This window comes from Lutjanus erythropterus, chromosome 22 (assembly GCF_056507025.1).
Source record: "Lutjanus erythropterus isolate fLutEry1 chromosome 22, fLutEry1.hap2, whole genome shotgun sequence".
In the NCBI taxonomy this organism is placed as follows: domain Eukaryota; kingdom Metazoa; phylum Chordata; class Actinopteri; order Lutjaniformes; family Lutjanidae; genus Lutjanus; species Lutjanus erythropterus.
This window is the reverse complement of record NC_139338.1, coordinates 25,034,739-25,059,445: the sequence shown is the minus strand read 5'-3', so window position 1 is coordinate 25,059,445 and position 24,707 is coordinate 25,034,739. Positions and strand designations below refer to the sequence as shown.

General features: G+C 39.0%; 3 protein-coding genes and 6 non-coding genes across 9 annotated transcripts; 7 read left to right on the top strand and 2 right to left on the bottom strand.

Annotated features, from left to right (window-relative positions):
- Nucleotides 1-456: 456 nt before the first annotated feature.
- On the top strand, nucleotides 457-3,413 carry mcat (malonyl CoA:ACP acyltransferase (mitochondrial)). The gene is made up of 5 exons (XM_084711267.1): nucleotides 457-1,052; nucleotides 1,503-1,590; nucleotides 1,676-1,893; nucleotides 2,080-2,217; nucleotides 2,722-3,413. The coding sequence occupies exons 1-5, from the start codon at nucleotides 630-632 to the stop codon at nucleotides 2,992-2,994; spliced, it is 1,140 nt and encodes a 379-aa protein (XP_084567393.1). The 5' UTR covers nucleotides 457-629; the 3' UTR covers nucleotides 2,995-3,413.
- Nucleotides 3,414-3,869: 456 nt separating this feature from the next.
- Nucleotides 3,870-7,493, bottom strand: bik (BCL2 interacting killer). Its single transcript, XM_084711268.1, has 6 exons — nucleotides 7,369-7,493; nucleotides 7,243-7,271; nucleotides 6,014-6,116; nucleotides 5,199-5,351; nucleotides 4,997-5,111; nucleotides 3,870-4,487 (listed from the first exon to the last, which is right to left on the bottom strand). Exons 3-6 carry the CDS (start codon nucleotides 6,106-6,108, stop codon nucleotides 4,371-4,373), a joined length of 480 nt encoding a protein of 159 aa, XP_084567394.1. The 5' UTR covers nucleotides 6,109-6,116; nucleotides 7,243-7,271; nucleotides 7,369-7,493; the 3' UTR covers nucleotides 3,870-4,370.
- An 869-nt stretch (nucleotides 7,494-8,362) lies between these two features.
- ttll1 (tubulin tyrosine ligase-like family, member 1) lies at nucleotides 8,363-22,003 on the top strand. The gene is made up of 10 exons (XM_084711220.1): nucleotides 8,363-8,963; nucleotides 9,090-9,213; nucleotides 10,116-10,324; nucleotides 10,407-10,587; nucleotides 10,858-10,995; nucleotides 11,520-11,628; nucleotides 12,399-12,542; nucleotides 17,245-17,331; nucleotides 19,088-19,251; nucleotides 20,405-22,003. Exons 2-10 carry the CDS (start codon nucleotides 9,101-9,103, stop codon nucleotides 20,532-20,534), a joined length of 1,275 nt encoding a protein of 424 aa, XP_084567346.1. The 5' UTR covers nucleotides 8,363-8,963; nucleotides 9,090-9,100; the 3' UTR covers nucleotides 20,535-22,003.
- On the top strand, nucleotides 12,734-12,820 carry trnay-gua (transfer RNA tyrosine (anticodon GUA)). Its single transcript is given in 2 exon segments — nucleotides 12,734-12,770; nucleotides 12,785-12,820. It is a non-coding gene; the product is annotated as a tRNA-Tyr (tRNA).
- On the top strand, nucleotides 13,222-13,311 carry trnay-gua (transfer RNA tyrosine (anticodon GUA)). Its single transcript is given in 2 exon segments — nucleotides 13,222-13,258; nucleotides 13,276-13,311. It is a non-coding gene; the product is annotated as a tRNA-Tyr (tRNA).
- On the top strand, nucleotides 14,746-14,833 carry trnay-gua (transfer RNA tyrosine (anticodon GUA)). The gene is given in 2 exon segments: nucleotides 14,746-14,782; nucleotides 14,798-14,833. It is a non-coding gene; the product is annotated as a tRNA-Tyr (tRNA).
- trnay-gua (transfer RNA tyrosine (anticodon GUA)) lies at nucleotides 16,113-16,199 on the top strand. The gene is given in 2 exon segments: nucleotides 16,113-16,149; nucleotides 16,164-16,199. It is a non-coding gene; the product is annotated as a tRNA-Tyr (tRNA).
- trnay-gua (transfer RNA tyrosine (anticodon GUA)) lies at nucleotides 19,403-19,489 on the top strand. Its single transcript is given in 2 exon segments — nucleotides 19,403-19,439; nucleotides 19,454-19,489. It is a non-coding gene; the product is annotated as a tRNA-Tyr (tRNA).
- trnay-gua (transfer RNA tyrosine (anticodon GUA)) lies at nucleotides 20,110-20,196 on the bottom strand. The gene is given in 2 exon segments: nucleotides 20,110-20,145; nucleotides 20,160-20,196. It is a non-coding gene; the product is annotated as a tRNA-Tyr (tRNA).
- Nucleotides 22,004-24,707: the final 2,704 nt, after the last annotated feature.

Genomic DNA, 24,707 nt, shown 5'->3' with positions numbered 1-24,707 from the left:
TTAAAACAGAAATATCAACTTATGTCAAATTTTATGAATTAATTAATGCCTACATTTATTTTAAACTTTGTTTTTGGTGCATTTAATAAAAACGGTATATTTAAAATATATATTTATACATTTAATTCGAGGAAATATGTTTTAAATGTAAGTTTCCATTATATTACACTACAGTATCTTGTGTTTATGTAGTCGTCCAACAGATGGTGCTATTTATTTTATAAGGCCAACTCTTGCTAAGCGTGCTACAGTGAGGCGTTATTGAAAGATCTCGCGAGAGTGATAATTTTATCATAAAATATATCTTTCTCTAACCCAAACCAAGTGTTTTCTTTCCCTATCTAGAATTTACCCACAGAACATTTACACTATAAAACATAATTAGTTTTCACGATATCAATAAAAACGAAACAATCTGTGAAAATCTCGCGAGAGTTTTGCGAATCTAGTGACCCGGAAGGAAAACAAAATTTATCAACATGGCGGCTCTCAAGACTGTGTCATGCGGACTGTAGAAACTCACACAAAGTTGAGATTTTCCTTCATTAGTTGCGATTTAATTTATAGTTTACTTGTACGTTATAGGTCTGTATTAACGTGTGAAGACACCATTAGGTGAAGAGTCCGCCATGTTGGCATTAGCAGCCTCCAGAGGGAAGGTCAGGGTTCTGTTTACCCTGAGCAGGAGACTGTCCACCAACCAGCCCGGCTCCCCTGCTGATGGAACCAGCCACCCTCCGCCCGAAACCCCCGCTCCCCTCCCGGACAGCGAGCCGGTGAAAGAGTGGAGAGGCAGAAAAGACCCCAGCGGCTGCTCCGTACTCCTCTTTCCCGGCCAGGGCAGCCAGTTTGTGGGCATGGGGAGAGGACTACTGAAGTACCCCAACGTTAAAGAGATGTTCACGGTGGCTCAGAAAATCCTCGGGTACGACCTGCTGTCTCTGTGCCTGGAGGGACCCGAGGAGGAGCTGATGAAGACGGTCCACTGTCAGCCGGCCGTGTTCGTCACCTCACTGGCTGCTGTGGAGAGACTCAACCAGGTCAACCCCAAGGTAACTGTCACATTGTTAGTATTTTTCCTCTCTTTTTACATCACTGACATTAATAAAATACCAGGCCACAAAATAAGCAATTGAACGTCTCACCATGGAGTGATGATGGATGGATTTCGTCTACTTTGTTGACTAATCAGTTAATTAAAAAAAGACATATACTGATGATAAAAGCATTTATTATCTGCAGTACTAGTTTCTTGTAATAATATTATTTGTGACAAATATTTTTAGTATATTTTTGTTAGTTTTTCTGTTTACATTGTTGTCAGAAAATGTAAAGTTTCTTGTGTAGTTTAGGACGACAGAGGCAGTTTTTTAACACTGTGACTTAAGACCGTGCAAGCAGCGTCTCCTTTTTCATATTGGCTGCCTGGACTTAAACTGTCACTACGTTTTATGAGATTTACTAAAGAGTTTGCTCATGTTTTTCTTATTCTCTATCCACAGGCCATCGAGACGTGTGTTGCTGCTGCAGGTTTCAGCGTTGGTGAATTTGCAGCCCTGGTTTTTTCTGGTTCCATGAGCTATGCAGAAGGTAAACATGACCGCACATGATCAAAACAATGCCCATTTACAAGTATCGCTAGTCAGTATTTCATGCTTACTCATTTGTCTTCTAGCTCTGTACGCGGTGAAGGTTCGTGCAGAGGCCATGCAGAAAGCATCAGAGCTGGTTCCCAGCGGGATGCTGTCAGTCATCGGCCGACCACAGGCCCAGTATAAATATGCATGTGTCCAAGCAAAAGAGCACTGCAAGAGCCAGGGGATCGAGGAGCCGGTCTGCTCTGTGGCAAACTATCTGTTTCCTGATGGCAGAGTCATCGCAGGACACCAGAAGGTATTGAGCATTGAAAGCTCCTTTACATCCTTGTTGCTTTATCTAAATTCGAGTGATATAAATATGATAAAAAAAAAAAGGTTTTACAATTTACACAAAACCTACTCTCAGTCATGACAAAGGCTGTCAGAGCTGCTCTGGACTCCTTGTCTTGTCCTTATCTGTCTCATCATTTTGTCCTCTCAGGCTCTGGATTTCCTCCAGCAGAACTCAAGACGTCTTCACTTCATGAGGTCCAAACCTCTCCCGGTCAGCGGCGCTTTTCACACTGAGCTGATGGAGTCGGCCACTGAACCCCTCAGAGAGGTGCTCAGGCAGATTGAGGTCAGGCGAACTCACATGGCGATCAGTTAAACTCTTAACAGTGTTGAATCGTTAACATCACTAATTTGGACTGTCAGTCCAAAACACATTATAGGCATTCGTTGCTATGTTCTGCCATTTTATACTGAATAACAAACTACTTGACCAATCAATCAGTAGTGAAAATAATCATTAGTTGCAACTCTATTATCAACCTACCATTGTTTACTATGGAAGAGAAAACATATCCCTGTAATATTAACTAATTTAGTTAATTGCTACCTCACCAGTAGCCATTTTGTTCAGCTTCCACTCTCAGAAAACCTTGACTGATTTAGCATTTCAAATTCTAAGTGGCTTTATTGGCATGAGAAACTGATGTGCAAAACAAAAACAAGGGAAAAATGTACATAAATAGAAGAACTGCAATTTTGCTGGTAATATATAGACTTACATATACAGTTAAATAAAAAGTAAAAAACAAACATTCATGTCATCTAACACCTGGATTTGTCTCCTGTTCAGATTCGTCGTCCTGAGATCAACGTTTACTCCAACGTAGATGGGAAACGCTACATGAGCGAGAGCCACGTGCGCAGGCAGCTGGTGAAGCAGCTGGTGTCGCCCGTGAAGTGGGAGCAAACTCTGCACGAGATCTACGAGAGGACTCAGGGACAGAAGTTCCCTCACACCTATGAGGTCGGCCCGGGAAAGCAGCTCGGCGCCACGCTTCACAAGTGTAACAGGAAGGCCTACACGAATTATACACATGTGGAAGTCACCACTTCTGAGGACTGATGATGCAGAGACGAGGACTCAGAGGGTCTGAAAATGGGCCTCAGCGCTCATTTTGATGTGGACATGAGCAGCAAGACACGATATACCTGTGAGCTCCTGTGGTTGCTTCTTCTGGTCTTGTTTGTGTATCGTATGGAAGCACATTTCCATCAATGTGATGAAAAAAAAGATCCTGTAAGTTGTTATAATGAAACGTTTCTCAAGATAATGACCGATGTATCGCGACATGAGTTCTCATGTCAAAATAATGACTTATCACAAAAAAGTTTTAGCATTGCAAAATAATGACTTAACTCAAAATAATGCCTTAGTATTTGAAAATAATGACATAGTGTCCTAAAATAGCACCACATTCTGTGACCTTCAGAGGTCGCTGTTACTTGTGATATAATATGGCAGCATTACATGATACATTTATGTGACTCTACCGTATTATATCAAAGCCCATTTGCATCAATGGGGTGACAAGAAAGTCATTATAATTAGAACTTTCGCAAAATAAGGCCTTAGTAATTCCAAATAATCACTTACTTTCTCAAAATAATGACTTATTTTAGCAAAATAATGACTTGCTGTTGCAAAATAATTAGAAACATGCTTCAATAATGACTTGGTATCACAAAATTATGGGAAACCTTCCCAAAATAATGACTTGCATTGCAAAATAATGGGAAAATAATGATTTATATCACAAAATTAATGTATTATTATCTCAAAATAATAACTTACTTGATTCAGAATAATAATTTTGTATCTCAAATGTTTGTCATAAGGACTTAGAGGATCTTTTCTTTCATCACGTTGGTGGAAATGGTCTTCTATAGTAGTGTTACGTAGTCAAATAAATCATTTTTTAAATTAATGACACTACAGAATGTCCTCATTTTGAAGTTTATTTGCATCACATGAAAAAGCACTTTTAATTCTGAAACAGAAAGTCCAGCTCCCCTCATTTTATATTAAGCCACGCTACATATCATTTGTAAAAATTTTGGCCTCTTAAACCAGCAAGAAAGTAATCAGGATACAAAAGACTGCAGGCCAGCAACAGTCACGTCAACAAAAACAGGCTTTTCGACAATAATACAACTGTGAACCAACATGTCACTGCTACAATATGCTGGCCAACACTGTAAAACAGATTCAAACCATTTCCACGTGCCATAACAAATTTCATACAGTGTATTTTTTTTCTTTTTTAACTCCTGTTTCCAGTCACATTCCAGTCAAATTCAATACCGCTCATGAAAATAGTATCAAAAGAGAAGTAAACAGCAGAAACAAATCAGTTAGAAATAATTGTCATCCATTTGCAAACTTTTTTTTTTTTTTTTTGTCAAATATAACATGACCGAAGAGACCTGCTTATGGCCCTTTTAGCCTTTCCTCTCCACCCATAGTGCACTGAAGATGGTCACTGCAGCCACCAGTGCCACAGTCACCAGCGCTCCTCTGGTCCAGCCAGTGCAGGTTACTGCTTTAACGTTGGACATCTGTGAAACGAAAGTTAGACAATTCAGCAACTTGGAGCCACAATTTTAAGAATTAGTTTATACAAATTCATACTTGTGTCTCAATTGATATTTTGATCTCAGGAAAAAATGTGCACATATTCAGTTACAGACAAAATATATTTGGATGGATGCGAAGAATAAGTTAATTAGAGGAACCAAAAAACCTGGTATGTGCTCAATAAATGTATTTGCATGTTGGCTATTATCCATGCAGCACAATGATAATCTCTCAAACCTTTCTTAAAGTGTCTCTCAATTTGCCGCAATTTCAGAAAACTGGGAGTAAAAAATTTCTGATTAGCTCGTCTCCAATCCGATTGTAAGTCAGCTCAGCCAAACTATAGAAGTCGGGGAGCACTCTCCACAAAATATGAAGAAAAACAACTTTATCTGAGCTCAAAATGTCCTAGCAAGTACAAGAATTGATTGTTTGCTTGGCGAAGGGTCAGTGGAAACACAAATATAATATCATAGTGAACTAGTATTACCCAGGCAGCCCAGGCGTCAGCTCTGAAGATCCCCTGCCCAGGCGCAGTGCTCGCTATCCAGGCCTTCACTGCTGCAGACAGGCCCTGGAAGCCCAATAACTGACTGTGCACATCCCTGCAGGAGAGCAACACCCGGTTACAATGTTGGCAAATTACATAAAAGCTGTTGAGACAGATGTGTTTTGTTATTCTGTTTTTATACCGATAGATGGTCCTGGTCAGTGCCTGAGCAGGTCTGAGCATGTCCAGAGGGGTTGGTAGCCAGTTCAGCTCTCTGATGGCCCATTCCCGGGCCAGCTGGTCCCCGATTACAGCCAACTGGCGCCCCACAGCCTGTGTAGCCCTGTCATTGATCCTGAAGGAGTGACACACATGACTCTATTAATTATTATTAATATATATTAAAGCCCATCAGAAACATAATCTAACCCAAGTGATTCTCCAAACAAAAGCTTTTTTTATATATTGTTTGTTTTTTGGTACAACTGAACCCACATGGTGTGCTTCCCTTCCTAAGTCCCGCCCCTTTTTGCTCTGTGGTCCAATAACAGCTGACTGAGTTTCATAGCTGGTCAACTTCCTCCTTTCCTGTTTCCTGTGCTTGTCTATGTTGAACAAGAAAACCAAATGTTTTGCAGATTGTTTAAAGATGTTGGGGGACCTGTAAAAGAAACCTATGCAGTATATTGTCACGTTAAGTTGGCCAATATTAGCAAAATGCTGGATAACTGGCTACCAAACATGATCTTAGATTAGCCAGATCGCTACCTAATTAGCTAGTGTTTTACTACAGAGCAAAACACCAGATAATCTACATTAATCATTAGCAAGTCAGCTAGTTTTGCTAAAATGAGCTAATTTAAAATGTGCGTATGTTTCTTTTACTTTTACTGTGTTACATTTTGGAAATTATTTTTCCCCAGTAATAACAAGCAGCTTAAAATAAATATCTGCTTCCATCACATTATCTGTGCTTCTCCGAATAATGAATTTGGGTGCATCCCTGCTGTTCTGTACCTGAGATTCATGTCAAACAGGGTGCCGGTGTCCACCTCACCAGGTCCAGCCTGGAGGGACACGACACGGCTCGGCTGTCTTGTTTGTTCCACCATCTTGTTTTCTGAGGAGAGAACCACAAATTATGCAAATTATCCATATTAGTACACGTGAGAGAAAGTGCTTTTGATCTCATGAACTCCATCAGCCGTGCAGGACAGAAAATGGCTGCACGGTCTGCAGGTGTTTGTGTGTTATTCTTGCTCCAACGTTCAGAAACTGTGTAAATACTGGGTCATGTGACCAGGATAGGTGGCGGCTGTGTTACCAGGGCAATATCCAGGTAGATAAAAACAGGCTCTCCTAGGTTTGAAGAGATGACATCATCTGTTGGATTAAATCCAACAGTTGTTGCCCAATTACTAGTCTACATATATTCCCTTAACCTTCTCTTTAACTTCCCTTGTGGACATGACTGTGTAAGGGACTACTTTATGCAAGAAACTGTATATCTAATCTGCTTTTATGACTGGATTTATGACTTGTTATTTTCTGTTTCAGCCTAACAAACAGGTTTGTTCCCTCCTACGTGCACCTGTCCTCCTCAGACCAGTTCCTGTTGTACCTCCACTCTGAATGCAAATGCTCCATTTCCATAACTCAAATCAACCAAACGGCCCTGATGTTCTCAGAAAGAAGAGATTAAACACCACCAGCTCCAAAAGATCTATTATCTGGGCTTTAAATACTAGTTTGTTTACAAATCCTGAGTTAATCTACTTTTCAAGTAGGCTTCCCTGTGTGTAATTATAGGGATTTATGGTTAGACCACTATTTATGCCAATTTACCATCAAAATATATTATTATTGTTATATTATTAATGTTTGAACTTTGATAATATAATCATAGCCTAAGCCTGAGCTAAAAAAAAATAATACCCACAGGCCAGTTTTTTTTTTGTATTAATCATGTATAGCCTGCCCTCCTTCGCCATATTGTCATAACAAAGAGATGAAGTCATCCTTCTCAGCCAAAGCAAACAAAACAAAGGTCGTTTTGAAGATCACACATATTGGATTACACATAAAGCCCGCACGTATGAATTTATTTTAACGACATTTGCAAATTAACTCGTATATTGTATCGTGTTGGAACAGTATCATGTTAGCTATTAAATGAATATTACTGATGTCGTCCAGATCGTACAACAGGTGTATGCACAATAATAAAAAAAGAAAGTAAAACCTACCTGTTGTGTAGATTAAAGTAGACGCCGCCCTGTAATAAACATAAAGACATCATTATTAACCGAATGTTTTGGAAATAATAATAATAATATAAATAAATATTCGTCAAGTTGTTTTCCTGTACTTACAGCAGCGTCCTTTAATCTCGGTGCTCTCAGGTAACTGCCGCAGATATGATTGGCCACGCCTTTACCTGCTGCTACCAACAGGGATCACCAGTTGGCCACATCTGTCACCATGTACAATATGTTTGGAAAAACAAAACAAGACTTTTTTTCCCCCTGAGTTTATGGTTTCATTTTTATCTGCTCCTACTGGTAACAGAACGGTTGATGACTTATAAAAGCTATTTTTCTGCACCGGATATATCGTGTTCATTTCCTTTGGCTAATACTGGCTATTTATTTATTTATTTATTTATTTATTTATTTATTTATTTATTTATTTATTTATTTGTATCTACCTATCTAACTGCTTTACCGTGTGTAAATAAATCAAAAACATCAATCTATGAAATACGTTTTATGCATCCCCACACAATAATACTTTTCAATATAGTAAGTTTATTTCTGTAATACACTGCCGTATGTTACATTTGTAAAGCCACTGTGTATATGCTTACTTTTCTGATATTCACCTGTTCTGCACAGTTTTATAAATCTTCATTTTATTTTATTTTATTTTTCTAATGTCTGCTTTACAGATTTCATCTTTTAACTCTGCTTCTGCAAAGCAATTTTGGAATTCAAGATTTGAGATTATTAAATATAATTCAGTTTGGGATTTTTATAACTATTTCTTATACAGTCTTATGAGATTATAAACAGAAATGCAGAAATCAAGCACTTTTTTCAACAGATAAACTACATTGTAGTGAAATAGATTATAAATTCCTTAGAAGGTCCAGCACTGACCCTTGCTGGTACATTTTGGTAATGACATTTTGCTATGACATCAGTGCGGACGTGTCTCGAAGGAAACCCTTGACTTGCGAAACTCTCGCGAGATTTTCTCGCGTTGTTTTTTTTCTCATTGTGCCCCTTGTACATACTACTTATGTTTTATATTAGTGACAGCGCTGCGATCAAAAATTGGGTGGGTTTAAGGGACAGAAAACACTTAATTAGGGTTAGTGAAAGACTATGATATGGGTTAAAATAGTACCTCTCGCGAGATCTCTCGCGGGTCTGGGGTTTCCTTCCAGGCACGAGCCATCACTGCGTCCTCCGTTGCTAGGTTATTCTCCCGGAAGGACCAAGCCCATAACGACGTCGTTTAATGTTCCTGAGATATTTTTTGTTTTAAAATGTCCGTAAATGTCTAAGTAACACGCATAGTTATGGTATCGTATATATGTGTTATTATGTTTTAATACGTAAGACTTTTATTGTGAAGAGCGGTTTGACCGTTGGTGGGTGTTTCGTCACTGTGTCCAGCTTCACGACGCCCCAGTCAATAAATTTAGCTTGTTAGCAATAAAACCGCTAACATGGAGGCATTTTTTACCGATAGCTGCAGCTATAAAGCATGCTAACGAACTGTCCTGCCGCTGTGTTCCGCTATGAGTGTAAATAACGACCGTCTGGAGGGATTGCATCACTGACTGGGTGATGTCCGCCCAGCCTCTGCTGCAGCAGTCCAGGGAGGATTCAGCAGCCTGCTAACTGAGCCTGCCCGGCTAGCTGATGCTGATGACTGGCTGTTTCCTGACATTGATTTGCAGGTAAGGGGGATGCTTTGGTGCATGGTAGCTGCATGTATTTCTTCCATCTTTTTCATTGTGTTGCATTATACTGAGTGTCATCTGTTTCTTTTCACTGTTTACCTGTTGTTTTGTGCTCCACCCCAGTGGGAGGCACCATGGCCGGTAAGGTGAAGTGGGTGACAGATATTGAGAAATCAGTGCTCATCAACAACTTTGAGAAGAGGGAATGGATTCCAGTCTCAGAGAACGAGGACTGGAATTTCTACTGGTGGGTTTTCCATCTACATTACACCTGTCTCTGTAGTCCACTGTACCCCATAAGCACCATATATAGGCAGTAGAGGAAGAAGTACTCATATTATTTATTTAAAGGGACAGTTCAGTTCGAAGTGGAGTTGTATAAGGTACTTATTCATAGTCAGTGCATTACCTTCAGGAAATGGCAGTGAACACTCTCCTAGTAGAGAAGTAGTATGAGTATCACTTTAGGAAGCTAAGCAATGCACTGCTGTTGACAGGGCTAGCAGCAAAACATATTTTAACTGCTTAAAAATTCGATATCAGTTTAAGTGTACAACATATTTATTCTCTTTATTCTTAATCTTTATATCTGAAATGGTTCACCTCTCATTCCCACAGTCTTCTCTCACTAAAATAGCTCAGCTAAGCAACGGAGGCTGGCGAGGAGTTTCAGGCGACAAAACCCAAAAATTTAAAGTGTGTATGGAAATACTGTTAATTTTATGGATTGTGTTCATGCTGAATTGACACAAACACTGTTGACATTTGACACTTTGCATCCCGTATTTCTAGAGTCATGTGTTTTTTGCGTACACGTAAGGAATTGTAAATATATCTTATTTCTTAAAGGGAGTTTGGTGTAATATTTTCCCCAGTGAGCACAGGGAGCTTCCGTTTAATTGAACTTGCTAATATGTATTTATTTATATATGTATTTTTACCGTTTTATCACTGCTGGGGTACAGAAACATGAGATAAAGCATGACAAGGCTTACTGCGGTTTGTTATTAGTTTGATTAATGGTTGACAGTTTAATAATGAGTTTGTATTGATTGCTGATGGTGGCCGATCAGGCTAAATATCATCAGTCTTATTTCCTTTAGGCTCCTTCAGTCAGCATAATTCAGGTTTATTTGTACCCACATGCAGGATGAGCATCCAGACAATCAGAAATGTGTTCAGTGTGGACACAGGCTACCGCCTGTCAGATGACCAGATGGTCAACCACTTCCCCAACCACTACGAGCTGACCAGGAAGGACCTGATGATCAAGAACATCAAACGCTACCGCAAGGAGCTGGAGAAGGAAGGCAGTCCGCTGGCAGAGAAGGACGAGAACGGGAAATACATTTATTTAGGTATTGATCAGAGTGCTGATGGGAACATGGAGATCCATCCCGTTCTGAATATGTTTAACTGTTTTCTGTGTGTTTCGTTCAGATTTTGTCCCTGTGACGTTCATGCTCCCCGCCGATTACAATCTCTTTGTGGAGGAGTTCCGTAAGAACCCGTCCAGCACTTGGATCATGAAGCCCTGCGGCAAGGCTCAGGGTAAAGGCATCTTCCTCATCAACAAACTGTCCCAGATCAAAAAGTGGTCCAGAGACAGCCGCACCTCCACGTGAGTTACAGAGGACACCATTATATCACACAGCCAGAGAGGAGGTTGCTCTTGACATTAGTAATTGTCTTCTTTTAGCACAAAAGAGCACCTCTTCTAGTTGTGTTCTCAGCCTAATCAGTCATGAAGTTAAAGCACTGTCCTATATGAAGAGGGGGAGAAATATTGCATATGACAACCTGTGTGATCTACTCTATAAACATTTGATTTGCAGGCAGACATACACAATAAACTCCTCCAAGCTCCTAGCCTCTGGCTTCTTACCTGCAGGTTTGTAGCAGCATCTAGTGGCAAAGAGGCCTACGTCATCTCCCTGTACATCGACAACCCTCTGCTGATAGGAGGGAAGAAGTTTGACCTGCGTCTCTACGTTCTGGTGACCACATATCGGCCTCTGAAATGCTACATGTGAGTCCTGCATTTATATAAAGTTTTTAAAGGTTGAATACCAATGCTGTCTACTATGTAATGCATGTAATAAAAAACAGCTGATTTGTTATATGTCTCCATCACCCAGATTTGTCATAACTGATTCACTCAGTAAAGATTTTGTTAATAAATTATATATATGCATTATAATATCATGGGACATATTATACACAGCCATTAATATTTACATTAAGTCTGTTATTTAACTGAGTCTACAGTGATTAGATGATTTATTGATTACATGATGGACAGAAAATTGATTCTCCACTACTTTGATAACCGAGACTTTGAAGCTTTTAATTGCAATATATGAAAGTAAACAGAATATCTCCAGCTTTTGGACTTTTGGTTGCACAAAAAGAAGCAATTTGAAGACCGCTATTTTCTGTCATGTTATAGACAAATTGATGAATCGATTAACTGTTCAACTGAGAAAATAAGAGGCAGCTGAATCAATAGTGATGATAATAGTTTGATTGAACTCTCTGTGGTTCGATCCTCAGGTACAAGCTTGGCTTCTGTCGGTTCTGCACTGTCAAGTACACACCGAGCACCAGTGAACTGGACAACATGTTTGTTCACCTCACTAATGTGGCCATCCAGAAACACGGGGTAAGTCTGTACACTGTCTGCTATGAACAGTAAGGATTGTTAGTGGAACATAAGATGGGTTTGCTTCAGTAAGGATTCATTTTTAACCCTAAGACTTTAAACTCTAATTTAAAATGTGATCCAGTCTTAACTTTAAAATTACATTTGTTAGTGTTTAACTTTTAAAATAGCTGCTTTTTTTTTTTAAAGTGGATTGAGCAAAATACTAAAGTTTATTGAAGAAAGTTACAGGACAGACTCAAACTAGAGTAAAACTAGCCATCAACAATAACAACATTAGCTATCTTTTTAGCCAGATAGCAAATAATGTAACATTTTGTTATGGAAATCAGAGCAGCAATTTATATTTACTGGGTCCTGACAGCACGCAAATTTATTTTTACAGTTTCTTTATAATTTTAATTTCTGTAAGCACCTCCATATTGATTAAAAGGGAATGGCTCTTTGAACATATTAATCATTGTTCGTATAACCCAGTCATAGGTGTCTTACTGTTGCACTTCCATACAATTTTATTTTATATGAGTACTATTCATCATGTTGAATCAACTGATTTTTATCAAAGAAATTGGTGGAGTGCCCTTTTATATTGAAGTTCTTTGTTGGCTTAATTTATAGTTTCACAAAATAATGTAATGTATGCTGAATAGATCCAAATACTGTTAATTTCAGGTAAAGATATTCTTCTCAGATCAGATCTGTACATCTTTTTGCTATAGAAAAAAACCCCAAACATCACTATCTAGTTAGACTGTGTGCCTTTAACGCAGGATGACTACAACCACGTCCATGGAGGCAAGTGGACGGTCAGTAACCTCCGTTTGTACCTAGAGAGCACCAGAGGGAAGGAGGTGACCAGCCGACTGTTTGACCAGATCCACTGGATTGTGGTGCAGTCTCTGAAGGCCGTGGCTGTAAGTGCACATGAATGTCAACTCGTTTTACTCTGAAATATGTGAAAATTACTCACACAGGTTAGTCAACATCACAGAATTACAAGAGTTTTAGGTAATTTGACCAAATTATGGCACTTTTGTGAGTGAGTTACTTTGCTTTCTTCTCTTACTAAAGTGAAGGTCTTGTATATTTCTGCAGCTCCTGTGGCCCTTCGATAGCTCAGTTGGTAGAGCGGAGGACTGTAGTGGACATGACAGGCATCCTTAGGTCGCTGGTTCAAATCCGGCTCGAAGGAGTGACTTTTAACTGTGAATTGTGGGATGCTGAAAATAATTACTAACTAGGAATGGGAGTAACTTGGGTCGGTTGTGATCTCACTCCAATGTCCAAGTCTAGTAAAATCTATCATGTTGAATTTCGAGTTTTTAGGAGTTGCTAAACAGCTGTTATACACAAGAATTTACTCCTGGTTCGTACAGGTGCAGGAAACCCTTGAAAACACTTGAATTTCACTGATTTCGGGGTTTGAAAATACTTGGATTTGGATCAAGTGATTGAAACTGCTCAAAATTGTAATTGTATTACTTTCAAAACAATGTGCCACCTGACTAAGGTGATATAAGATAGATATAGTCATGTTATGTGCTTGTCATAATGCCTGGCATGGTGTGTTTGCTTGTACGACATTGTGTGCTTCCTTCGATAGCTCAGTTGGTAGAGCGGAGGACTGTAGTGGTAAAAAAAACAGGCATCCTTAGGTCGCTGGTTCAAATCCGGCTCGAAGGAGTGAGTTTTTGTTGAGGGACTTCATTTGTTGTATATATCATGTAGAGCAGTTTAGACTGTAAACGGTTGAATATACAGCAGATAAAAACAGGAAGGACAGATTGTCCTGTACACTCCTAAAATATCCTGTAACTAATTAACTAGGACTGGTCTACAAACTATATGTGGGTGTCTGGCTTGACTGTGTTTCATAGAAGTGGCTTTTATTCAACAGCTGGCAAATACAGAAAGTACAGATGGTATGAGTAGTGACTTCTGACCCTTTGTCTCACTTCGATAGCCCAGTTAGGAGAGTGGAGTTGCTTTGGTTTGGCTGAGTTATAGCAGGAGAGGTCCGTTATACACTATAAAAAAGTCCACAACATAATATTAATCGCAATATTGATAAAAAATAAGAAAATGATGTCTTAAACAATGGTCCTTTATTAAATAATAAATCTGATTTGCACAGCAGTTTTTGATCGTATAGAAATTGTTTTTCCTTTAACGTAACATGCTTTTGCTTTTCTTCTTTAAGATTTATAGACTTTTGTTTTACAAAACAAAAACAGACGTACTTTACAGGCCCACCCCCCAAGGACATAGTAGAAAAAAAACAAAAAGAGAAAGCAATTTAGATAGAAATATCACAGAACCTTATGCATCCTTAGGTCCAACATGAATGGTATACTTTCAACAAATTCTATAAAAGAGGCCCAGGTTTTATTATATCTGTCCCGCTAGCTATTCTGATTGTATCTCAGCTGCTCTAGTGGAATCATGGAGAGTATTTCCTCGACCAGAGTTTAAACAAAGGAGGTTTCACTGACTTCCAGTGCAGAAGAATTCGCCTCCGGGCCAGCAGTGTCACAAATGCTCCGAGAACAGTAAGTTGTTCTTCTGATGGACCCCAAAAACAGCAATTATGGAATTGGATCCACTGTCTCGCCACAAATGTAGGAGATCGCTTCAGATATCTTCTCCCAGAAGCTACAAGGGGAATTACATGACCCAAACTCTGCTTTCCTTCTTTAATGTTTTTTTAAGTACACAGCCATGACCTAAGCATCTGCAAAAACTTGGCATGAATTGTCTTGATTTATGTCCTGTACAACGGCAAAATAGAGACAGTGCAGCAGTCAGTAGCAGTCCTTTTATAAAACAAAATTAAAATAGTTAACCATGTAATATAACGGTAGATATCGTCACAGTCCAGTACAGTATTGAGGCATTTTTATTGCAATATTGTGATATTCAATATTTTGTTACATCCCTAACAAAGATCCATAACTCACTGTGCAATTACAGTTTGAAAAAGATGCATATTCTAAAAGCAAATTGTTCAACACCTGCTCAGCACAACAGGGACCGACCTTTCTGCCATCACTTGCTTGCTTGCGTTCTGCTTACTTTTATGAAGATACTGTTAAAACATAATCAGTATGTAATCAATATCCTTCGATAGCTCAGTTGGTAGAGCGGAGTACTGTAGAGGTCAGAAGTAGCCATCCTTAGGTCGCTGGTTCAAATCCGGCTCGAAGGAGTAGATTTTAAATGTTTAAACCTCTAGTCCATCCAATGGAGAATAAAGGATAATATTTGGGTGACGACTGTGAATGATGGAAAACATGTTAGTTATGTTTGGCAGAGTTAAAGCGGACAGTTTCTGTTGTGGCAGAGATTCCTGTCATCACAGACCAGTTACCCACGTGGTTCATCTGACAATAGGTGCCCCATTCTGAACACAATAGTGAGGGTCATGCGTGCTTTAGTAACCTGTTTACACAGTAAGTCTATCTAAAAGGAACCACAGGGAGGAAATGACTACATTATTCCTTTTTCTCTGCCTCAACTCTTGACTCAGATATATACAGCGAGTTTTTCAATCAATGATCTGCATCAATGGTACATGATAGTGATGTTTAATCAAGCTCTTGAAGAGGTGGTGGAAACAGTATTCAGAAGTAAAGATATCCTGCAACATTTTTTGGGCCACTCGGGGGCAGCAGAAATACATTACAAACACAACATTGACATTTACTGTCAGATGATATGGTGAACTTGCCTATTTACACACCCAGCAGTTGCAGAGCATTATCACTATTTTCCTCACTTTTCTGGTAACCTGAGCTACAGATTTTGTTTTGCTATCATCATTTGTTGTGTTGTTATTATGAAAATAATAAATAAATCAAATCATTGCAACACCAGGGTGTAGAATTTGATGGGGAAGAGAGAGACGTGTCCATATCAAATATCCAACGACTATCGAATTGTCCCTAGCAGTAGTTCTGATCAAAAGATTAAAATAAAACCACTCCTGTCAGTCATTGTCTAGTCAATGTTACTTTCTTTAAATTGTGGCAAAGCACCTGTGTGAACTATGTAATTTTAAGTTTTGAAAAATTGCTATTCCCACCCCTTACACACACCAGGACACTGTGTTGCAAATTTACTGACTTTTCAGACCCTCTTGCTGACTTTATTTATAAGAAGCAACCAGAAATCTAGTGAGCTATTCAGACCATCAGGAGCAAAGTGAGAAATATACACATTCTAATTATTTACCTTGCCTGCCGCTCAGAGAAACCTCAGTCAGTGCTTTTCTGGCAGCAGCACAGCGTCTGTCCCTGTCCTCTCTCACCCCTCACCAGACTAGACATCCCAGACTGCCGCTAGAATCACAGCCGGCCCTGAGAGGCCCTGGGCAACGATCAGGACCTGTGAGTGATGTTAAAATGTCCCAGACAGACAAACTCAGCAACCTCTAACAGCCAAGGGAGGGTCACACAAAGGGTAAACTATTTTTAATTATCTTCAGACCTTCGATAGCTCAGTTGGTAGAGCGGAGGACTGTAGTGGACCTGCCAGGCATCCTTAGGTCGCTGGTTCAAATCCGGCTCGAAGGAGTGACTTTTAATCATGTTTGTAACATGTTGTCCCAAACCAAAAATGGAGGCTGTAAAGTAGGAATGGGAATAACTTTAGTTGGTTGTAATTAGGTTTGCAAATTTTGTGCATTTTCCCTAACCAATAGTTGAAAATGCTAACAATTGATTAAACACTTAATCATTAATAATTAATAAGATATAAAAGATTTTTTCTCCTTTTAGGTTTAAGTTTAAATTCCTTATTCAACAAATGCCTCTGCCAGATAAAAAAACGTCAAATAAGGTGCGATAAGGCATAAAATATACAAAGATATATAAGGGAGGCAGGTTATATTGCAGTTTAACAATAAATATTATATCAGGGCCCTGAAACAGTTAACTTTCAAACCTTTATTTCTTTAGATAAACTTGAATCTTTGAGTTTTAGAAACCTCCCAAAAATTGTTGAGTAAACTCATTTAAGCAAAAGTGAAAAATGGGTAATAATTTATATTTTCACTTGCAACTATGGCAAATATTGGATCAATAATGTTGGTTAGGCTCTAACACAAATACATGAAACCCAAAATTATGTTGAAATTATATTCTTATATTCCACAATAAACGTTTCTGGTGCTGCAGTCACATGCACCGTAAAAACCTCATCACCACACACATTGCAGCCTTCTTTGATTGTGTGATTGTACTTCGTTCCTGTTCAGATGCTGTTTTTAGTATTGGGTCCTTTGTACTTTCAGACACTCGCACTTATAGACACACAGCTGTTGAACCACCTCAATGCGGTGATGCCTTTCTTTTTTTTTTAGCTCTATGGTGCTCTCTGCTTAATGCTCACTTCCCTTTTCTACTAAGTGGTGCGAATCACTTCCCCTCACAGGCCTCCACACACTGGCTACTTTCTGGACTAATAGTTATGTCCGCTGGTATATTTTTACTCTGATAATTTGCTAACACGTTTCCCTGCTGAATCACTCTCTGTTGCACTGAAGAGTCCCCAACATATCACAATCAGCCGCAATGTGGGTCAGTTCCTCTTCCTAATTCGGTGTTTTCTGTCCTGCAGCCTGTCATGAACAACGACAAGCACTGTTTCGAGTGTTACGGGTATGACATCATAATCGATGACAAGCTCAAGCCATGGCTTATCGAGGTGAGTAATTTCACAGGAGGAGTTATTACTTGCATTTAATTCACTACAAATCAACCTCTGCTGTGTTAAAAAAAAAAAAAAGAAGTTATTTTTCGTGTTGTTCTTGAAGGCAGCTGCCTCATATTTTGCCAGGCCCAAAGATACTTAACATGCTTACACAGTGACTCCACGTTCCTTTTTCTTGAGCGTTAAGCAACTTAAAATGCCCTTGAGGTTGTTCTTTGTGTGTGTTTGGACGTGTGCCACTCAAGTGTGTGCTGAAGGTGTGTCTTTAACCAGTTATGTGCATTATTCTACCTGATAAAACATTTATGAAAATACTGGTTTTAAACCGAATATACACTTAATCCTTTTTCACACATAGTTCTCAGTATTACTTTCAGGCACCACTAGTGATTTTCACTATTCACACTTGCAGCTTGCTCCAGGAACACTTCAGTCTTGGGCCTTATTTTCGACATTTCGGTTCTAAACCTCCATCAGGAAAAAAAAAGTTTGTGTCAGTGAGTTTCTGTGCCACTGATCATATTCCCCAAATGCAAAAAAAGGGAACAAAATTATGTGTGGGTTATAACCCATTGATAACCTATTGATATTACTATCATTACTACCACCGTTACTGTTTTCGTTCACGTCACAGCCATACAGGAAATGGTGCTTAAAAAAAAAGGGGGGTACAATCAGCATTCAGTCCCAGGTCAGATGACTCAGCAGCAGTCCTGGGTATCTATCGTCTCCAGCTCTGATCAGCAGTGATAGAAACCTCACACCCAGATGAACATGCAAATTTCACCCCTTTTTTCACAGGCTTGTCATCTCTATTGTTACCTGCTGCAACTCTTTTGCTTCTTTTCATACACGTGCCGTTTGGCTTGACTCGGTTTGACTCAGTGCATCAGCCCAGCACAGCAGAGTGTGCACCCATGTGAAGTTGTGAATGTATTAATCCACTAAATTCTTCACAATACAAGCCCTCCATTATTTTGCCATCTAAAAGCTTTTATCATGAAGCAGCAAAATCAGGAAACGTAACACAACATGAAACAGTATAAATAAATACAGGCTAGTACAGGCTATCTGTAAGAGTAAAACTTTAAAAATTATCTTGTTTTTCTTTTACGTTCTGCATAATGAGCTTGTGATATGACTGTCATATTTTACTGGACTCATTTTGACAGCTGCACAATCAGTTGCTGGGTTTCCAGGCTAGGTCTGAACTATTTCTGTTAACAGACACCAATCTGATCTATTTTGGGCGACACAAAGTTGGTTGTAGGACATAAACGATCCTCAGCGAGGGACTGAAGAAACCTAGTCAGGAAGAACTCTTTCCTTTGTTCATTATTCATGCAAGTATGCGTGCAAGGCTGCAACTCCCATTATGCATAACAAAAGCTAGGAAGGTAAACTTTTTGTTTGTGCCATCTACTCAAGGATCTAAGTGGGTGTGTGTGTGTTGATATCAGATCATCTCCCTCTGTGCACTCATGTAAGTTTTCCGGTGTGTGTTTTCTTCTTTGAGCGTATGTTTATGAGCACAGCTGTTATAGCACATTAGCAGCAGAATTTCCTGCCTGATAAGAGCGTCTGTATGTGGACAGGAGGAAATTAACAATGTGCTCATGCCTATTTGGAACCTGTCCAGTTGCTGTGAACCCAATTACTCTTCATTCCAAAGTGTCTCCATGTCTTTCGGAATGAAACGCTCCTCTCTTCAAATGTAAATGTCACTGTCTTTCGTTTGTGTCACGCTCAGGTCAATGCCTCCCCCTCGCTGACCTCCAGCACAGCCAACGACCGCATCCTGAAGTACAACCTCATCAACGACACTCTCAACATCGTCACGCCCAACGGGGACATCCCAGACTGCCGCTGGAACCGCAGCCCGCCCCGAGAGGCCCTGGGCAACTATCAAGTCCTGTGAGTGACATTTGAATCTACTAGTCAGACAAACTCGCAGCCTCCAACAGCCCAAGGGAGGTCACACAGAGGCTAAAAATATCAAAGCTGAAAGTTTGCTTTCTCATGTTACCAAGCTCAGCTTGTTATCTGTTTTCTACCTGTACTGTGGCCTTCGATAGCTCAGTTGGTAGAGCGGAGGACTGTAGTGGTTCCACCAGGCATCCTTAGGTCGCTGGTTCAAATCCGGCTCGAAGGAGACACTTTTAATTGTATGTCATGGAACATATTATCCAATAACACACTATGTCACTGTAGAGGTTAATACTATCCTGAAACTTGTGAAATAAGAACCACAGTAGCTAAAGTTATTTGTGATTTTGTTCCAGCATAAAAAAAGTTATTCAGTTTGGTATTTTTTGGGTTTTAAAAGATGACCAGTTTTTACTGATCTATTATTTTGGCAAAATAAAAAAGAATAAGTTAGACTTAATTGTTTATTACTACCTAACTTTATGGTATTAATTCTTAAAGTAAGTACGTACACCTGTTCCAACTACTAATCAATAAAATCTGTCTTCCTTTGATAGCTCAGTTAGTAGAGCGGGGGACTGTAGTGGATAAAATCAGGCATCCTTGGTCGCTGGTTCACATTTGGCTCCAAGGAGGAGCTTTTAAATGTTTAAACCTTGACCTAATGATGCTACAGGGCTCTGTAGTCTTTCCAGTGGAGAATTTAAAAAAAATACAGCACTGAGTAGCACCACAAATGCCAGCACCTTTATGTTTGGATGACATTGCCAACCCTAGATAACCACGATAGTCAAACGGCAGGTACTATTGGACAATATGTCCTGTAATCACTCAGTTAAAAGTCAGTCCTTCGAGCCGGACTTGAACCAGCGACCTAAGGATGCCTGGATTTTCCACTACAGTCCTCCGCTCTACCAACTGAGCTATCGAAGGGGCTGTAGTGCTGGGAAACTGAGAGGGCCTGCATTCTGAATTGTTTAAGCACAATAGCGTGGGTGAAGTGGGCTTAGTGCTCAGCAGGGGGGTATTGTTTGAGTAAAGCACCATGTTTACCTACTCACAGTCCATTTAAAGGCACATCAGGAATCCCCTCACTTATGTCTCTTCCCTCATGTCTTTGGCTCCGTCTGTATGTCACCAGGTATGACGAGGAGCAGGCGCAGAGCGAGAATGCAGAGCGTGACCTTCGGAGCCGGTCAGGTCAGTCGCTGGGGTCAAAGGGCTCCAAGGGGAGTGCAGGCGTTCGGCCTGTTGCTGCCACCTGGAAGTGAGGTGATATTACTGACTCTTAAAGACTTCCTGTATGTTATTACAGGGTCCAACAGTGGGGCACGGGGGATAAAAAAAGAAACACCCAGACTTTTTTTTTTTAGCCCTGTGGAGGATCGCTCCTTCTGTCCACCTTTGACTGACTGAGAGCACAGGAGCGACAACTCTACCGCTGGAGGGGAGGAAAATCAATAATGTGGTCATGTTTGAAGAGTTTAAAGGCTGGCTGTATGTATGAATGAGTAACTAAAAACGTAGAAAGTATGTTGGTGGGGCTGAAGGTTAAACCCATTTCTACATATCTCAAAAACAGCAGCGCCGAACTCAAGCTCCCTCTGACGTTAAGGAAAAAACTTCCTCAAAAACCTAAAACAAAGTGGATTAAATGATGGCAAAAGGAATATCACTCTCCTTGGATAGTCGGGGCTGCAGGAGACGCTGCAGCCGGGAGAATGGCAACCACACAAATGAAAAGAAAGCTGTAAATTATATACATCAATGGGATTAAAATCTAACATAAACACAGAGGATTAAAACAGCCTGAACTATGCATGATTACCGAGTCCTGACACTTTAACTTGACCCACCACACAGGTGCTAAAATGAAGGAGCTCTGTATGAAGTAGCACGGAAAAAGAAGTTAGAAACAAGATATGTAACTAAAACAAAGGGTATAAAGGTAGAATTTACTGATAGGCAGAATTAAAGAGTACTCCATGTGTATAAACCCCAAAATAGAATTTAATAATGTTTTTTATAAGTGCATTTATCAGTGTTTATTTGCTACAACAGTAGGGCCAGTAGGTTAAAAAAAAAACAAGAAATTGACCTGAGGGAGGAGGGTAATATTTTAAAATTTACCACTTTAATCCCAGACAATATATGAGTGTCATTCTTGTAAATTTACCACTTTATTCTCAGAAAATATCTGAGTTTATTCTCGTCAGTTTACAACTTTTATCTCAGAATATTACCCCCGTCCTCTGGGACCATTAATTTTTTTTTTAACCTAAAGGCCCTGATCCACCGTCGTAATTTGCAGGGGGTGTTTCATTAAGATTGATTGTATTCAGTGCTGAACCCTATTGCACTTTATTACTTATTTTTCCTTGAATATTACATAGATATGTTGCATTTTGATTTGAAATCATATCAGCTGCACATCTAATATCTTAAATACTAATATGTGTTGGGAATGTCTGCATTCTTAGCTATTTGCTGTTTATTTTCTGCAAGTGGGACTGAACTATATTGGAAAAAATGCAGTATTGTTTGTTTTGTTTTTTGCATTACATTTTGTGGAATTTTTAAAACCAAGTTACACAATTTTAGTAGATACTTAACAGTACGAAAACCCATTTCTGCTAATGTGATGGGGGAAAAACAAGTTATTAAAATAATAAACTTTGTCGAAACAATGAGTTAGTCTCTTGAAATAATTTCTTAAAATAATAACTTAGCATCTAAGCCGTTATTTTGTGATTTTAAGTCATTATTTTGAAATTTTAACTCATTATGTTGAGAAATATCTTTATTTTGAAATCCTAACTCATTATTTTGCTAAATTTTCTTATTAAAATGACTTGAAATCATCTTTTTTGCAATCATATTTGCTGAATTGGGTTTTCATATAACAGCTTTCACTTTTCGACCAATTTGGAAAGAATGTATTGTATCACTTAAATCATGATTAGGGTGATTTTAAAGAAAAGAGGGTTGTTCAGTTTTTTGTTTGATTGAGTTTTCCTGACTGCTCACCCATCAATAATCAGTTTATTTCCTCGAAAACAAGGTGTCTCCTATCAATAGATGAAAGAAAAGAGGTGAAAGGGCTTCAGTGAAAATGCGAATGAAACCAAATTGTGATTAAATCAAGCTGTTCAACCCTGATCTGATCTGATGTAGAAACCCATTTGGTGCTTTGTGAAATTTAATCGTTCATTCTTGATGCAAGATAACCAACAGATGTAAAATTCTCTACTGATTATGTAACAGGCGTCTTTATTTGCTTTCTGTACTTCATAAAATTTCAACTTAACCTATTTTTTGTGTTCTTTCTTTTGTCTTTGTCTCATCTCGTTAAGGGGCCTTAAAACCTTTGATGAACCTAATCTGTCTGGAAATTAATCAGAGGTCAATCCTTCAAAAGACGAGTGACCTTTATGTTCTTTATGTAAAGTAAATCCCTGCATGGCACCAGTACTTGACCTTGAAGGCTTTGACACTCCTCCCCCAACACCACCACCTACACCTTATTGTTCCCTCCTGGCTCTGGTGCTGGTTACTACATGCAGAATAACAGCTTATCAAGGTACAGATGTGTCGGTCTGTTATTACATTTCCCCCGAACCATCTGAGTCTTGTTAGTAATTGTGGGGCTGTAAGACATTCACATCCTCCCCACTGAACTCTGAGGTGTGTCAAATAAGGATCTGGGTCAACGTGAGGCTAGTTTCTGGTTTGCTTTACTGTGGTTGTAAACTTTGCAGCTGATGTTGTGAACGTGACATATAGCTTTTCAGAAATGCATTGTTTCCTTTTAGTTTCTGTCCTCCTTTCAATAAAATATCCATATTGGTGCTGCCTTGACAATAAATAATGTTCATTTTAATGCAAAGGTAAGTGAGAAACTACGTTGGTGTGGTTTTGGTGAACTATTCCTTAAGATTTTTACAGAAATGTGTTAATTTACAGCATTTTTTCAAAGGTTAAAGTTTCAGTAAGAGAAATAATTGTTTTAAATGTGTGGACAGGTCTCACATCTTGACAAACTGCACGTGATAAAGCAAAAATAACAATATGCTGTACATCTAAAAGTGTGTTTGACACCACTCTGCATTAAATAGATATCTGTTCATTACAGAAATAGTTTATGGTCACTGCACAAGATCATTATGAGAAACATAAGACCATTTTAACTTCTTATTTCTAAAAAGACACATGAGTCTTTTATCTTTATCTTTCAGTTTCCAGACATTGAATTTGTGTTCTTATACTGTCATTGTCGTTTTGCATATTTTGCCAAAGGGAACAAGCTAAAGAAAAGAAACCTTGTGTGCCTCAGTTGCTCTGTAATTTCACTTTTATATTATCTGTGACATAAATAACCTCTGAATTTATGAACTCGGTTGCCATAGATTGGAGCATTTAAAATTTTAATTAAGGTTACTAAGCAAGCAATTACCCCGAGAGTGACAGCAAGTAATTGGTTTGATCTCCAAATTTAAGAGCATTGTCTTATGAGTGTCTACTTTTAGTGAGTTTAAGGAATAAATCTAATTACCATTTTTGCTGAGGGGCCTCTAGAAGCCTCTCTAGGGCCCCTGCAGGGCCCCAGACCTGACAATGGGAACCAGAGCCAGGGGTGCCTCAGGATAAAGTAACTAGAAAAACTTTTTAAGGGATGTGACGTCAGACAGCCGCGCCTCTCCATAGTTTGCATAAAGCTGAAGAGTTTTACATATTGCATAATCGGAAGTGAAAGGATTTCAGAATAAAGGTCTTGCCTGACACTTGATAGCGTAATTTTTTTAGTATCATGGAACAGCTGTGGCGTTTCTGGTGCTTAAAATATACTTAACCAAATGACTAGACACCCTTTGTTTATTTTTTGTAATTTGTATATTTTTCATATTGTTTGCAATCACAGAATACTCATGTATTTATAATTTTCTTGAATATTGCAAAGTTATAGACTTATAACTTAGGCAGAATATAGAAATTAGCGATGTGTGTACTTTTTCAGGTGACACATATATTACCTGGCTGTCATGGCTTGTACTGAAAAAATAACAGATGATTTCACATTTTTGTGTTATAAAAATAGGTTCTATAACCTGTAACCTCTGCGCACTTGAGAGTAAGATAGGCTAAGATGTAGTAAGCCAAGATGGATGATTTAATAGCGCTGACCTTACCGAATCAGTACTGACTCCACAAATAACATTTTATTTTTAGTAAATTACATTATCACCTCACAAATTTACTTTTCAAATTGAATGCATAATTTCTCAAATCAGATATTATTGTGGCCAATATTTATCAGCTATACCTTAAATATCGGAGTCATAAATAATAATACAATTTCTCCATTTGCATACTTTTACTTTTACATTCTTTACATTTACGGCCCTGTCAAGAAGGGAATCCCAGAGTCGCGTAAGATCTCGCGAGAG